At 43.7% G+C, this 14,528-nt stretch overlaps 2 protein-coding genes across 3 annotated transcripts in view; one reads left to right on the top strand and one right to left on the bottom strand.

Moving 5' to 3' along the window:
• Positions 1-771: 771 nt before the first annotated feature.
• On the bottom strand, positions 772-9,173 carry ADIPOQ (adiponectin, C1Q and collagen domain containing). 2 transcript variants are annotated; one of them, XM_083443031.1, is made up of 3 exons: positions 8,282-9,173; positions 3,816-4,042; positions 772-2,034 (listed from the first exon to the last, which is right to left on the bottom strand). In XM_083443031.1, exons 2-3 carry the CDS (start codon positions 4,033-4,035, stop codon positions 1,505-1,507), a joined length of 750 nt encoding a protein of 249 aa, XP_083299157.1. In that variant the 5' UTR covers positions 4,036-4,042; positions 8,282-9,173; the 3' UTR covers positions 772-1,504. The 2 variants fall into 2 exon arrangements, with proteins under 2 accessions (XP_083299157.1, XP_083299158.1); XM_083443032.1 differs by having other exon boundaries at positions 3,816-4,063; positions 8,282-8,552.
• Positions 9,174-12,492: 3,319 nt separating this feature from the next.
• The window catches only part of ST6GAL1 (ST6 beta-galactoside alpha-2,6-sialyltransferase 1), a 107,983-nt gene continuing 105,947 nt past the window's right edge, over positions 12,493-14,528 (top strand). The window contains exon 1 of the mRNA XM_083442876.1: positions 12,493-12,576. The gene's annotated coding sequence lies outside the window, so the exon portion shown is untranslated. The remainder of the gene's footprint in view (positions 12,577-14,528) is intronic.

Here is a 14,528-nt window from a genome sequence, read left to right as displayed (position 1 = left end):
ACTTTAGATCATGGGTCAGCAAACTAAGGTCCGCGGGCCAAATCAGGCCCAATAGGGAATCAGGGAAGAGGGAAAAGGAGCCACAGTTCGGATTTCCACCATGGAGCTGCCGGCGAGTGACCTCAGGAAGGGCAGTTGTGGCAGCAGGGGCTCAGAGGCTCCTCGGGAGAGACGCCCGCCGGTGTCTGTGGCGGCGCTGCTCCCCGCCAAAGGAAGCGAGGAGCGCCTGGGCGGCTGCACTCGTAAACAGTTCTGAGTTCTGGTGTGGAGGCCACTTGTTAGCTACACAGTGAGAGCCATGGAAAGGCTGCCACCGCCTCATCTTACCTCATGCGGGAAAAAGAACATTTTTGCTTGAGCGGCGCCGGCCTAACTTAGCGTGGCCAATGGCTTTTCCCTTCACCCACATATGAGCACACGCTCTCCAGGACTGACAGGAATGGCGCACTTACCTCAGCCCCCCACCCCACCTTACAAGAGAAATAACAACTATCAATGCCTAAAACACAAAGGTGCATGGGTGTATGAGGAAACACCCCCCCCCCAAAAAAAAAATCACATTTGGGCAACGTTGGGGTTGGTCCCAATATGGTTTTTTGACAAAAATGTGGGTCATAATCATGGCAACATATAGTCCGGCCTCCCACAAGGTCTGAGGGACAGTGGACCGGCCCCCTGCTGAAAAAGTTTGCTGACCCCTGCTTTAGATTGTTTGATCAGAATATATATATGCCATCTAAATTCAGCACAAAAGAAATAAAAAAATAGAACTGTGGGTGAGCAGGATTTTTATTTGTAATTCAGTAACATTTTTGTTGCTCCAAATATTCTGTTGCAAACCTTCATTTTTATTTAAGTGCTAATGACATCCTGTGCATATGCTAAAGTGCAGAAGCCACACGTAACTCATTAAAGAAACAGGAATATGTATTAAAATATATCTGAGAAAGCAATGCAGATCTAATGAGAAATCACCCTGAAAGCCACATCATGATAATATTGTCAAGCATTAGTTGCTTCTATTTGTACAGAACAATGCTTATATGGCTGCCCCTCATTACTGAATTTCTATTGCTTTAGGCTCCTCTCTTTGAAGCTTATTGTTTGCTCTATTTGTCAGTATAAATGTAAGTAAATAACACCCATTTCTAAAGGAAGAGGTTTGGGCAAGTGTCTTTGATGAGTACAGGCAGATTCCGGAATCACACATGCATGTATATCACTTGCTTTCTCTAAATTTTATTAACATGCTCTTGATGTTGAACAGCTGAATGTGTGAACTGACTCTATTGAAACACACTGTGGTGAAGAAGGAATATCAGTGGGTTGTATCTGTGATGGCTCATTCATATAAAGTCACCACTGGATATTCAAGCAGTGGACATGCATGTGTGAACCACCCTTGAACCCTATCTAAATTCAGTTTGCTGTGTTTCCTTGCATTGACAAGTAGACTACAAGAAAAATCCAAAACAATTATTGGCTATTTCCCCCCTCTGATATTCTATTGTCCATTATCCAAGTTTGGGTAGAGCAAGAATCCCATGAAAGTAGAATCATTAACATTATCAGCATAGATACCATTGTCTGTTTCATCTCCATATACCTGGAGCCAGACTTCATCCCCATATTCCAGACGGAGCAAGACAGAACCAGATGCTTGGTCAACGTCGTCCTTCTGGTACTTGTCATAAGTGATGATGACTGCCGTGTCCTTCTTGAACAAGCTAACTTTTACATCTGCCACGTACACGGTGAGATGATATGCAAAATAGTAGACTCCGGGAAAGACGCACCGGAATTTCCCTGTCGTTATGTCATAGTGATTTTGCTCATTGTAGAATATCTTCGTAAACCTGATGGGAAGATTGGTATAAGGGACTCTGGCTGTTAGACCAACACTGAAGGCAGACTGATACCTGGAGGCAGTTTCACCCTTTTCCCCTTTCAGTCCTGGGCTTCCTGGTGCCCCTTGAGGGCCTGCAACACCAGCTGATCCTAAAATTCCACTGTCCCCTTTGAGGCCTGGTACACCTATCAAGGAAATGGATTTTTTATTAGAGTGGAGCATCCCCAGAAGTTTTTACCCAAACATCCTCAGCTGAAAAGATTATTTCAGCCTCACTTTCCTTCACAAGAACAAAATTCGGAGTCAACTTATTTGTGTAGGCAGCTCATGTCCACGAAAGTAATTCCCAGCTTTATTAGGTCTGCTTTCGTTCTAGTAAACTCCAGAGCTCCTCAGGAATCTGAAGACTGCAGTTTCAGTGTCCTAAGACTACTTTTGATTCTTTGGGAAATGCCCTGGAAACATGTGGAAAGACATTAGGGTATAAATATTGATGTAAGTAAACCCAGGGCTTTTTTCTGGCACCTCTCAGGTGGGTGGCTATTCTAAGAGAATGAGGGAGGCGCTCATGGTGAGTTCCAGCACCTTTTTCTAGAAAAATAGCACAGAGTAAAACTGTTCCTACCATTCTTCCTTATGCTGTGGCATAAGTACCATATTTTTCTGTGTATAACACGCCCTCGTGTATAAGACACCCCCTATTTTTGGGGACTCAAAATTAAGAAAATGGGGGGGGGGGATTGCTCAGAGTTGTTGAGATTTGGGGGGGTTAACAAAAATCACTCACACGCCTAACAATGCTGCCAATCTCACGCATTGCAGTAGCCAAAAATCTTCTGCTGGCTCACCGCCAGCAGCTTCCAATCGCCCGCCCAGTTGCCAATCGACAGCACAATCACCATTGACAATCAGCTGCTCGCAGCAGCAACCAATCCCCTCCCCCACTCTGCACAATCCATGTATAAGACGACCCCCACTTTGTGAGATTATTTTCTCAGAAACAAACCTCGTCTTATACACGGAAAAGTACGGTATTTAAATCCATTAAAAATCCAGGTGGCAACTGGGCAAAGTGTGGCCTCACAAGACCCTCAAACATCCCTTCAGTGTTCAAATGAATGGCCTAACCCTAATCATTATCAGCTAATAAATGTGGCCCATGGTCAAAGGTGAGATGGAGCCTCATGTACCCACTTCTGTCTGCAGATGAGATCCGTGTCTCAGCTAGTCATAAACAAGTATTTCATAAAATTTATATACACAATTTTTTAGAAAAACCCAACACCTCAAACCTTTTATTATCATTTACAGTAATGTTTATTATATATAATAATAATAATAAACAAAATTTTGCTCCTGCCTGCCCTTACTGGTGCTAACAGCAGCTGGGGTGGGTGGGTTTACAATGGAGGAAAAGATTTGGGAGGAAAGTGTAAGGACTCTTTCCCAGAGCACCATGTCCTTCATTTTCAAAGTGCCCCCCTTAGGCTAATTATCAGAAAAGGGGGGAGGGAGATTCTAACCACAGATCCCCTAATTCACTGCTACCTTGGTCCTGAATATGTCCCTGAGTGCTTATTGGTTACAGAATCTTCTGCTGTGCTCTTTTTATGCTTTGGTAGTGTTGCTTGTTATTCTGTTCAGTAGTTTTATCTACTGTTATCTACAGCATTTATTTTAAAAATGCACCTTTGGTTTCCTGAAGAGGATTGAAAGGCACGGCATCATGTTTAAAAATAAATGACGGAATAAATAAAGGGAAGGAAAAGCAATAGTCATATTATGTCTGCAGTGACATGTTTTTTCTTTCTTCCTCTTGTACTTTCATGTGTCATCTGGCCTGCTTGATGATGTGTGAACCTTTGATCTCAGTCCTGCCAATTGATTAGATTTAAACCCATTAAAGCTCGCGGGGCCCTTGTGGGAATTGATAGCTTGAATAGAACGGAGGGCTGAAAGCACTCACCTTGATCTCCTTTCTCTCCCTTTTCCCCGTCCTTTCCATCCCTTCCATCTCTCCCTGGAGTTCCATGGTGGCCTGGGTAGCCTGGTGCTCCTGACATCCAATTGGCACAGACTCCCCTGGGTGGTTGTTGGGGGTCTTCTTGAGCAACCACTTCAAGGTAACAGCAAAGTTTCAGCAGAAGCACCAGCGAGCAAAAGAGGAGGCTTGTTCCTCGCTTCATGTTGCACCTGGAAATAATGAGGAACTGCCTAAGGAACAGGAGTAGTGAAAAGGAACTGTAGGAAACTCACAACTAATGGGGATCACAATCCTAGGCACTCCAGTGGCTCCTCGACTTCAAAGGTTACCACTCCATCACTGGGTGTAAGGACCTGGGGTGGGGTGAGTTTACACTGGGGAAAAGCGGGGAAACTGCACATCTCTGAGGAAGAGGAAAATCTGGGACGAAAAGGCTTATGTGAGTAGCTGCCTGACCTTTCAATCCACAGGGAAAACACCGGAGTCAGGCAAGGGACAAACTAAAGACAAAACCAGCTTGGCTCACACAGGACAATCACAATGACTGAGTCTCAGAGATAGCATGAGATTTATGTGTGCACCCACCAAATGTAAGTTATATAATTTAGGGTACAATCCTGCACTTGGTCCAGTATATCTGAAGGAGCGTCTCCACCCCCATCGTTCTACCTGGACACTGAGGTCCAGCGCCGAGGACCTTCTGGCGGTTCCCTCACTGCGAGAAGCCAAGTTACAGGGAACCAGGCAGAGGGCCTTCTCGGTAGTGGTGCCCGCCCTGTGGAACACCCTCCCACTAGATGTCAAAGAGAACAACAACTACCAGACTTTTAGAAGACATCTGAAGGCAGCCCTGTTTAGGGAAGCTTTTAATGTTTGATGCATTACTGTATTTTAATATTTTGTTGGAAGCCGCCCAGAGTGGCTAGGCAAGCCCAGCCAGATGGGCATGGTATAAATAATAAATTTTATTATTATTATTATTGTTATTAGTATTATTTATTATCTGCCACCAGATTTGGCAGGAGTCCATATCAGCTGACAAAATGCCAGGTTCATCACCACTAAGACAGATATGCTGGTGGAATACTAAATATAAACTGGTGGAACATAACACTGGAGTGCCAGAGAGTACAAGATAAGTCAGATGGGGAGAATGAGGGGCATCTAGGCCTGCTGGACCTGGGATGCTACCAAGCAGAGCAGGGGTGGGAAATCTTTTTAATCTGGCAGACCTTTTTATTATCTCCCCCACACCCTTGAGCCAACTTTGACAGGTGAGTTGTCTCACTCAGCTGCTGAAGTTGGTCTGCAGGGGTGAGGAAAAGCAATGCTCAAGCCGACCTTGAAAACACACACATCCTGTCACATACTTCAACTGATGCATGGGGAGTTCAGTCCTGTGTTCTGCAGGGTTTTACAGCACTGGTAGGCCCAAACCAAGTAGGATTGAACTCCCTGCACATTAGCAGGAACCGGCGGGCATGGTTGAATGCATCAGTCAGGTGGGAAGGAGGTTGATCCTGCTTTTCACAGGGTGCAGGCGAACTAGCCAGTTTTCAGCATCTGAACCAAGGAGGGATGAACTCATGAGCTGCTGCATGTGTGTGTGTTTTCAATCCTGCTTTCTGCAGTTTTCAGGCTTGCTATCCAGTCCCTCTTGGGAACTTGCTGCCACGCTGGAACAAAGCAGAATTGGACCCCTTTGGCCTCAGCTAGACAGAAGTGGGTTATTCCCATCCAGTTCCTTCTCATATATACAGGCTCTCTTTTTGATCAGGGAGCTCCATCCTTGCGAGTCTCCTGCTTTTTGTGCCTGTCCTGCCTCCCATGCCTTTATTCCTGAGCCTCTTGTTCCCTGTGAGGAAGCCCCTCTCAACCACAATGGAGTAACCACTCTGGAGAAGCCAAACTCCCTGCTTCCTCTGCTGCAGAGTTGCTGCTTCTGCCTCTGCTGTCGCCATCTCTCTTCCTAATCCTCCCTTCTGTCAGGGACCCTGCTCCTGACTCAGAGAGCTTTGGCAGCGTTTGCCTTCTGCTCCTCCACAAAATGCAGAAGAAAGTCACATGAAATGAAGATCACCGAACCAGAAGATCAAGCACCAGTTCTGTAACTGCAATCGGCGGAAGACTCAAGGCACAGTTTGAAGCTGTAGCGTTAAGGGAGATCCTCCACAAACAGAAGCATCTCAGGCTAGGCAGAGTGAGGCAGCTGGTTTGGGGTATCATGAAAGGGCAGCAAGCTGTTAGTTGTTTTCCCATTTTTATTGGCAGGGTGGGGGAGAGGCGCTTGTTTTTTGCCAGTTCCAAAAAAACCCCTAACTGGTCACTTGCATATTATCTACCTTGACTTGGGGTGCAAGGTGTATTTGCTGTTCTGCCCTAGAGAGCAAAATGCCCTCAGGAAACCCCAGGAACTCTATTCTAACTCAATTCTGCCCCATGCATGTTTTCTCAGAAGTTCCACTTTGGTAAAGGGCACTTACTTCCAGGTAAGTGTGTACAGAGTTGCATCTTGACTGATATATGCTTCTGTACTGTTTTTGCAGATGGGGGCCAAAGTGACTAGACGATTGGATTTGAGGAACATATGTTTTATAACCTAAAGAGGCATTCTGTGAACCACACTATGACAAGCCAATAGTTCTGGACGAGGATGAAACAATGAAATGACCTCTAGATTCCAGAAACATTATCTTCAAAGTATGTGTGGCAGAGAAAACTTGGCAGATAGTGGGGTACATATCTGGGCATGTTGTGCTTGTACCACTTCAGTGTCCTTATCGCTACATAACTCAGGAAAAGACATTTAGGTTCCAGCACTCAGAACAGACATATCTTGTTTGTAGTTGCTATATTTTCTGACTACCGCCCTGTATGATTTTGACGCTGCTTTTAATGTACGCCTCTATTGCAAAATGCAATGCAATTCAAGAACATTTTGCATCTCAAACTGCTTGACATTTAGCTGAGCTGCTGTGGAGAAAGTTCTTGCACTCAGCCATGTGATCAACATGGAAGGACACTCCACCCACCATTCCAATACCTCTTTGTAAAAACAAACAAACAAACAAACAAACAAACAAACAATAAACACTACACCAAAATGGGATTTTGGTATCCATAAAATAAAATGCATTTGTAGAATGCTCCTGGTCATATACAGCAGTCCCAAAACCAGCTCCTATACAACTAAATAATTCTGATCAAGGAAACTTGTAAATGCCCACTTTTCCTGATAGGAAGGCAAAATGCAAAACAGTATCAAAATATTGGAGAGGAACTGAAGACCTACTTATGTGTAAAAATGCATAGGATTGGGTTGATGGCTGCATTTCTGTGCTCACTTACCTGAGAGTAAACTCAATGAATTATATTATTATCTAACTAAATATGCATAAGCTTGGGCTGTATAGACAATTTGCAGAGTGAGTGCAACATAACTGTGGGTTTGAAGTCTACTTTAAAGTACTACATTAGTTGCATTAGTGCTGCTGTATAATAGTGTGGATTATATACTGTAGTATTTATCTTGATCTTCCAGGACAAAAACAAGCCTGATCTTTGAAAATTAATATTCCTACATTTCTGGACTTTTGAATTATCATTGGCACTAGCCTAAGATAATGTATTCTGTTCCGAAACAATATTATGGAGCTGTGGAATGATGAGGCTGCAATCTTAAAGCCACTTAGTACTATATCTTTGTGCAAAAGAAAGCTCTATTATGTCTGAATATTCTTTTTAAAATTGCTATCTTCATTTATATTATTCAGTGTGACACAATCATTGTGCTGGACTGTCTGCAGAACTAGAATGTATTAGTATGGTGAAATCTAAAGTGCTCAGGTAGGTGATCTATGCATTGTACACTCCTTAGAATGGCTAAAAACTCTCATCAGGCATTCTCACCTGAGGCACTCCAAATTTGTTAATTAGTTAGCATAACATATGTCACCTGTTTGGCTCAATATTGTAGTCTAGCAAGAAAGGCAGGTAACTGTAATTAAGCATCGTGCTTATATAATGTACAGTATCTCTTTCTCCTTTTCCTTCTCTAGATAATACCCTTTAATGTAAGTCCCACTGAACTCAATCAGACTTCAATAAACTTGCATAGGGGTTGTACTGTTAACTACACTGGCAGACAATCGTGAAGAATCTAAGTTAGTAACCAGTAGAAGGCAGAAAGATTTCAAATTACTTGCTACAATAATTTTCTTATCAAGAGTTTTTCTCATTTCTGCACTAACTTTGAATCCATTCGTGACTGCTAATTCAAGCACTCAGGGGACATGGAACAATGCTGTTAACTGAGAGCAAGCAATTCTGTAGATAACTTTCCTAAATAACTGGTTCCCAAATAAAAATACAAGTGTGCAGTTTCTTTACAAAATAAATTATCTATTTGAATGGTGTAGTATAATTCTCTAACAAAAAATGGCTCTTACCAGTTGTTCTTTGTATGATGTCCTAAGTTGCTTGCAGTCACTTCAGAAATGCAGAGGAAAGAATGGCCGGGTCTCTCAATCACTTATCACAAAGAGACATGTGGAGCTGTCAGTTATGATGCTGTCCTTTCTATTTGCTACTGAGCATGCTAATTTAATTCTATGCACTTTCTATCATTTTCCTGTTTCATTTTTGATTTGGGATAATTTTAATTGTGTTCTATTTTTAGAGAGACATATTTTAAAAGGAACCAGATGGCTTGCTGGAGAATTGTCAAACCAATGATAATTAGATTTTGTGTTTCCAGAGGAATATACAGCGCGCGTGCACACACACACACACACACACAGAGCCTTCAAATTATAAACTGTAGTCTTTTACTCAATTTCCTTGGGGATAGTCCCATTGAATTGAAAGGCAGTTTCTTCTGACTCTGAGCAGTCATGTTTTGCTATTAAATAAGTGGTTTAACAGTGCAATCCTATATAAGTCTACTCAGAATTTGGTCCCACTGAGTTCAAAAGTGCTTACTTCCAGGGAAGTGGGTATAGGATTAAAAGAAGCAGTCTTTTAATTTTATATTTGGTTTTGACTCTTTGCTTCTTTGAGTATGGAACTAGTTATCTAGCTATTTATCTAAATAAATAAATACCTATTTAGGGGAAGGAAGACTTCTGTGCTTTGCTAGTTAGACCCTTTTTAAAAAGGAAATAAGTAACTTTATTAAGTACCTATGTAATTTACTATCATTTATTAGTGATATGAATCATTTGCTCTGCAGGCACTTTCTGTCTGCCTGAGCCATACAGCAGCCAGAAAGATTGCCAGATTGATTTGCATTGACAAGTGGACAGGTAGCCTTCTCTTGCAAGATTATAGACCCTTGCTAATGACATGAAATATAATGTCTCCCAACCCCTTATAACATTTCAGGTGCTCACCCCTTGGCTACTTGTCAAATCGCCAGATACACATTTGGTATTTCATGTTTGATAGCACTGCTGCTGTTGTAAGGTTTTTGTACTGTGTTCTTTCGCAGGGAATTTGTAACCATACAAACACCTCACTTTTTGACATTTGCATATTTTATATGTACCCGGCTTGCCCATTAGTACAGCCCCTGATGCAGCCAGTCCCCCCGAGTCCCAGGGACAAAGGGAAAATATGATGTGCATGGTAGAATGAGTTATATTTGGCTGCACGATATGAAAGCACTTCAAACTGCCTGCTGACAAGCAAGAAATCTCTCGGTCAAATTAGAACAGTGGTGTCAGGTGTTAAGATCCTATTGTCAGGCTCCTGCTCTTTCTGCAGCAAGAAGGTTTGACTCTGTTGCATTCTTTAAATGCGCTTTTTGTTCATATGGGTCTGAATTATTGGGAGAAAGTTGGGGAAGGGGCCTCATTTTAAAAACACAGGTGGCAGGCAGGCATCATCCACAAGAAATCTACAAGCCACACCAGCTGACACCAACCATTTTTTCCCAAAATTACACAGGTAACCAGGCAGACCTTGGTGCTGGAGGAGACTCTTGAGAATCCCATGGACTGCAAGAAGATCAAACGTATCCATTCTTAAGGAAATCAGCCCTGAGTGCTCACTGGAAGGACAGATCCGTAAGCTGAGGCTCCAATACTTTGGCCACCTCATGAGAAGAGAAGACTCCCTGGAAAAGACCCTGATATTGGGAAAGATGGAGGGCACAAGGAGAAGGGGACAACAGAGGACAAGATGGTTGGACAGTGTTCTCGAAGCTACAAACATGAGTCTGACCAAACTGCGGGAGGCAGTGGAAGACAGGAGTGCCCGGCGTGCTCTGGTCCATGGGGTCACGAAGTGTCAGACATGACTAAATGACTAAACAACAACATTTCCTTCTGCAGAGGAATATTTGGCATCATTAAGAGTCTCTAGATGGCTTCAGGATAGCTCTCTTGTACTATTCCACACATGGGGTTTATATACTGTACGTGTGTTTACCTTGTCTCCTTATGAACATTCATGTTACTTATGACACCTTAGAATTCTTATAACAATAAGTGTCCATTGATTAGCAAGTTGCAGGTATTTGCAGTTTGCCCTTCTACCAGGAAAAGTGGCCATTTACATGTTTTCTTGATCAGAATTATTTCATAGAATCGACCAGGAGAATTCTACAAATGCATTTAATTTTATGGGTACCAAAATCCCATTTCGGTGCAGGGTTGTTGTTGTTTTACAAAGAGGTATTAGAATAGTAGTCAAAGAAGGTGGGTTGACTACATGGCTGGGTGCAATAACTTTCTCCGCAGCAGCTCAGCAAAATGCCAAGCAGTTTGAGATGCAAAATGTTATTGCATTCAGATTTATTATTATTATTATTAAGACCTGCTTAGCTGTTGAAATCTTGGCTATTTCTGATTATAAATATTATGTAGTCAGTATTATGAGGATCAGTCACTTGTCAGTTCCCTTTTAATTCTTATTTTTTAAAAAGGATCTTTGTCCAGATTTTCACTTGGGGGATATGGCAACCCTATGTGAAAGAAACAGAGGGGAACTAGATTCTCTCCCGCGTTCCTGAACCTTTCAAGGTATACTTATTAGGGATACTTTGGATTCTAATCTGTTGTAGTGATTGTATGAACCAGCAGGTGGCAGTTAATGTACGCAAATGCAAGGGGGAATCTAGTCTATGTAATTTATAATGAAGTTTCCATCTCTCTCTCTCTCTCTCTCTCTCTCTCACACACACACACACACACACACACACACACACACACACACAACTCCCAAGTCTCTAACAGCTGTCTGTGCAGAGAAATGCAGTAGGCAATGCTTCTCTGGTACTGGAAATCCTTCACCTGTTACATTTCTGTGTGATCTGGTATAGGAGCAGCATCAGTAAAACAAACACACACACCAAGCCTAATTTATAAAACGTGTCATCTTATAATGGATAGCCATTTCAGAACATAAGAAGGGACGTGTTGGATCAGACCAAAGATCCAAACTAGCCCGTCTTATTTCCTGCATTGGCTAGCTGAGTCCTTCTGGGAAGCCCACCAGCAAGATAGGAAAGCAGGAGCTTTCATTGTTTGGTAGCAAGTATTCAGGGACAAAGCACCTCTGAACTTGAATGTCTTCAGTTCATTTGTCTAATTCCAAACTCCACAAGCATTTCTGGATGTTCAATGACAGTAGAAATAATTTCAAAATTATTGAAATGCTGAAAATATACTGGAAATGCTGAAAAAGCATTCTTCAGTGTTATTAAGTCCCAAGTGTTATTAAGGTCCAAGACTACAAAGAACTCATCTAAACCAGATTAATGGGCAACAAAATGACATATGAGGGTCAATGTGATTAATAGTGTAAAGGAATCAGGTGGCGCTGTAGGTTAAACCCACAGAGCCTAGGACCTGCCAATCAGAAGGTCAGCAGTTAGAATCTCCGCGACGGGGTGAGCTCCTGTTGCTCGGTCCCAGCTCCTGCCAACCTAGCAGTTCGAAAGCACGTCAAAGTGCAAGTAGATAAATAGGTACCGCTCCGGCAGGAAGGTAAACGGCGTTTCCGTGCGCTGCTCTGGTTCACTAGAAGTGGCTTAGTCATGCTGGCCTCATGACCCGGAAGCTGTACCTCCCTCGGCCAATAAAGCGAGATGAGCACCGCAACCCCAGAGTCGGCCATGACTGGACCTAATGGTCAGGGGTCCCCCCCCCCTTTACCTTTATTCAGGGACAAAGCACCTCTGAACCTGAATGTCTTCAGTTCATTTGTCTAATTCCAAACTCCACAAGCATTTCTGGATGTTCTGGGAAAATGACATCCAGAAATAATATCAAAATATACTGGAAATGCTGGAAAAGCATTATTCAGTGTTATTAAGTCCCAAGTGTTATTAAGGCCCAAGACTACAAAGAACTCATCCAACCAGATTAATGGGCAACAAAATGACAAATGAGGGTCAATGTGATTAATAGTGGAAAGGAATCAGTGCTGGTTCTGCATTCCATCATTTACACGAATCTACCCCTTGATTCTGCTACCTGTGTGGGTGTAACCAGAACAGAAGCAGCTCCTACTAATTTACTTGGCTCTTACCAGTGGGGACTATCATCTCTCCCCCCACCTCCCCAGGAATGCCCCTGGATATGACACTACACTATGATGAAGCATTATTCCCAGGGGGCATTATGTCCTAGGAATCTGGCCAGCAGACTGCTAAGAGCAGCCAAGTTGCTACTCGAAGTGGCAGCAGGACTTTTCCTTTTTGTGAGAGAAAGAAAAACCTCCAGCCATCTCTTGTTTGAAGGTAAGACACCTCCCCAGATATTACAATTTGCTCCCAACCAAAAGAGCTTTGCAAGCGGCAGTGGCCCTGCAAAAGTGGTGTGGAGTCAAGATATTTGGCTCAGCTTTAATTAATCCCCTGTATAATGGTGTACTTTTCATGTTTTGAATGTTTAGATTAAAAAAATAAAATAAAATAAAAGTACTGCAATTGTTTGTATTTCGGAGTCTAATGTCTTTGCAAGTACAGGATGCTTATAGTTCCACAACCAGTTCGTGTTATTTATCTTCCTAAGAGAAGGGAGACCACTCACTCACTCACTTGTGCTCATTCAGGTTGCCTTTGCATTGCTCAACCATAGGAACCAGTTCCAACCTGCATGGGCAAAAGCCAGATCTCTGCTTTTGCCCTTTTGTTTCTGCTGCACAGGCATAAATAGGATCCTTCATTGTTCTGCAGAAATACAGTAACTGTTTTGTGTGCTGCGCACAAGGTTTTTGCCACTTGCCCAAGACAGTTGCTGCGTCAAGGCAGCTACACTTTCCCTCAAGAAATTGCTGCTTTTCAGCCGGTCCCTAGGGACCAGGCTAGATATCCCCTCTATACATGGTTTTTGTTATGTAATTGGCTGGGCGGGGGGGGGGGGGGAGGGAGGGATGCCAAACAACCTCTGATGTCGACTGAGGTGGGTGGGGAGGGGAAGTTTAACATTTCCTCACCCTTTCACAGCCCCAACAAAAACCCACCCCTCTGAGATGCTATTTGCATTTCAGTGGAAACCTCCATGGATGGAATTTTGGGAAGACGCTGACATAAAAGCTCTATTTATGTGTTTGAAATCATGTTTGTGGGCGTGAAGTGTGTAGGGAGCGGGGTCGCCGCCCATCCTGTAAAAAACAGGATCACCCTGTTTTGGGACAAAAATGTCCCCCGTTCTGTTTGGACTTCAAACGGCAGACCTTTTCTTTTGTATTTGAGCTCGGCCAGCCCAAAATGGCGGTTGTGTCATTGTTGGTGCGGCTGATGAGGAGCTTGGCCCAGCATGAGTGACAATAGAGAGAAGAGAAAAGACCTCCTCTCCCTCCCTCATACCTCCTTCCTTCCTCCTCACTGGCGCTCCTCCTCAGCCACTACCCACCGGTCAAGAACGGTGCGGGTCTGCCGCCACTTAGCCGCCTCCACCACCCCAACCTGACCTCTCCACTTCCCTCCTCCTCCATGCTCAAGTCTTTTCCTATGCCTGCATGGGAGCTGGCCATCTGCCCCTGGCTCCTGACGTGAGTCAAGGGAAAGAGAGGGGCCAGGGTGGTGAGGGAGGCGGGAGGCTAAACACAGGGAACCCCCCTCCACAAAGGGGGGGAGAATTTGGTGTCATGAGAGAGTGTGTGCCCCCCAACCCTCACCCCCAACCTGCCCTGTGTTTTGCCTGACCAAAAGTGGCAACCCTAGATAGGGGGAGTGACTGCAGGCATGGTACCCCATCCATTCCTGTCCTTGCCTGCGTTCCCTGTGCACTTTATGCCCATATGCATTTTTCCTGAATGGATGAGAAGGCAGCAGATGCACAACAGGCACCAGCTTCAGTGATTTAAAGGGGAATTAGACAAACCTATGGAGGACAGATCTTTCAGTGGCTGCTAGCAGTGATGTTTAGGCCAGTTAAAGCAGTTGTTGGGAAGCAATGAGGGGAGAGGACTGGAGGCATCTGGTTGGCTAATGGAGGTAGTCAGATGCTAGAGGGACTGTCTGCAGAGTTCCTCTTATGTTCTTAAAATTGAATATTTGATGGCTACATCAGAGAGAGAGAGAGAGGAGGAATTAGAGAGTAAGAAATGAAAGCAACGGAGGCATTTTCTGCCTTGGAATCCTAGCCCAGAGCGGCTGGGGAAACCCAGTCAGATGGTGTTATGTACTAAGCTTGGATCCTAGAACAATAAGCAAGTAGGATCCTAGAATGCAACAACTGATTGGCT

Source organism: Podarcis tiliguerta, assembly GCF_965153285.1.
Source record: "Podarcis tiliguerta genome assembly, chromosome: 5".
NCBI classification, from domain to species: domain Eukaryota; kingdom Metazoa; phylum Chordata; class Lepidosauria; order Squamata; family Lacertidae; genus Podarcis; species Podarcis tiliguerta.
Note: the sequence above shows the minus strand (reverse complement) of the source record. Positions and strands in the feature narration are given on the sequence as shown.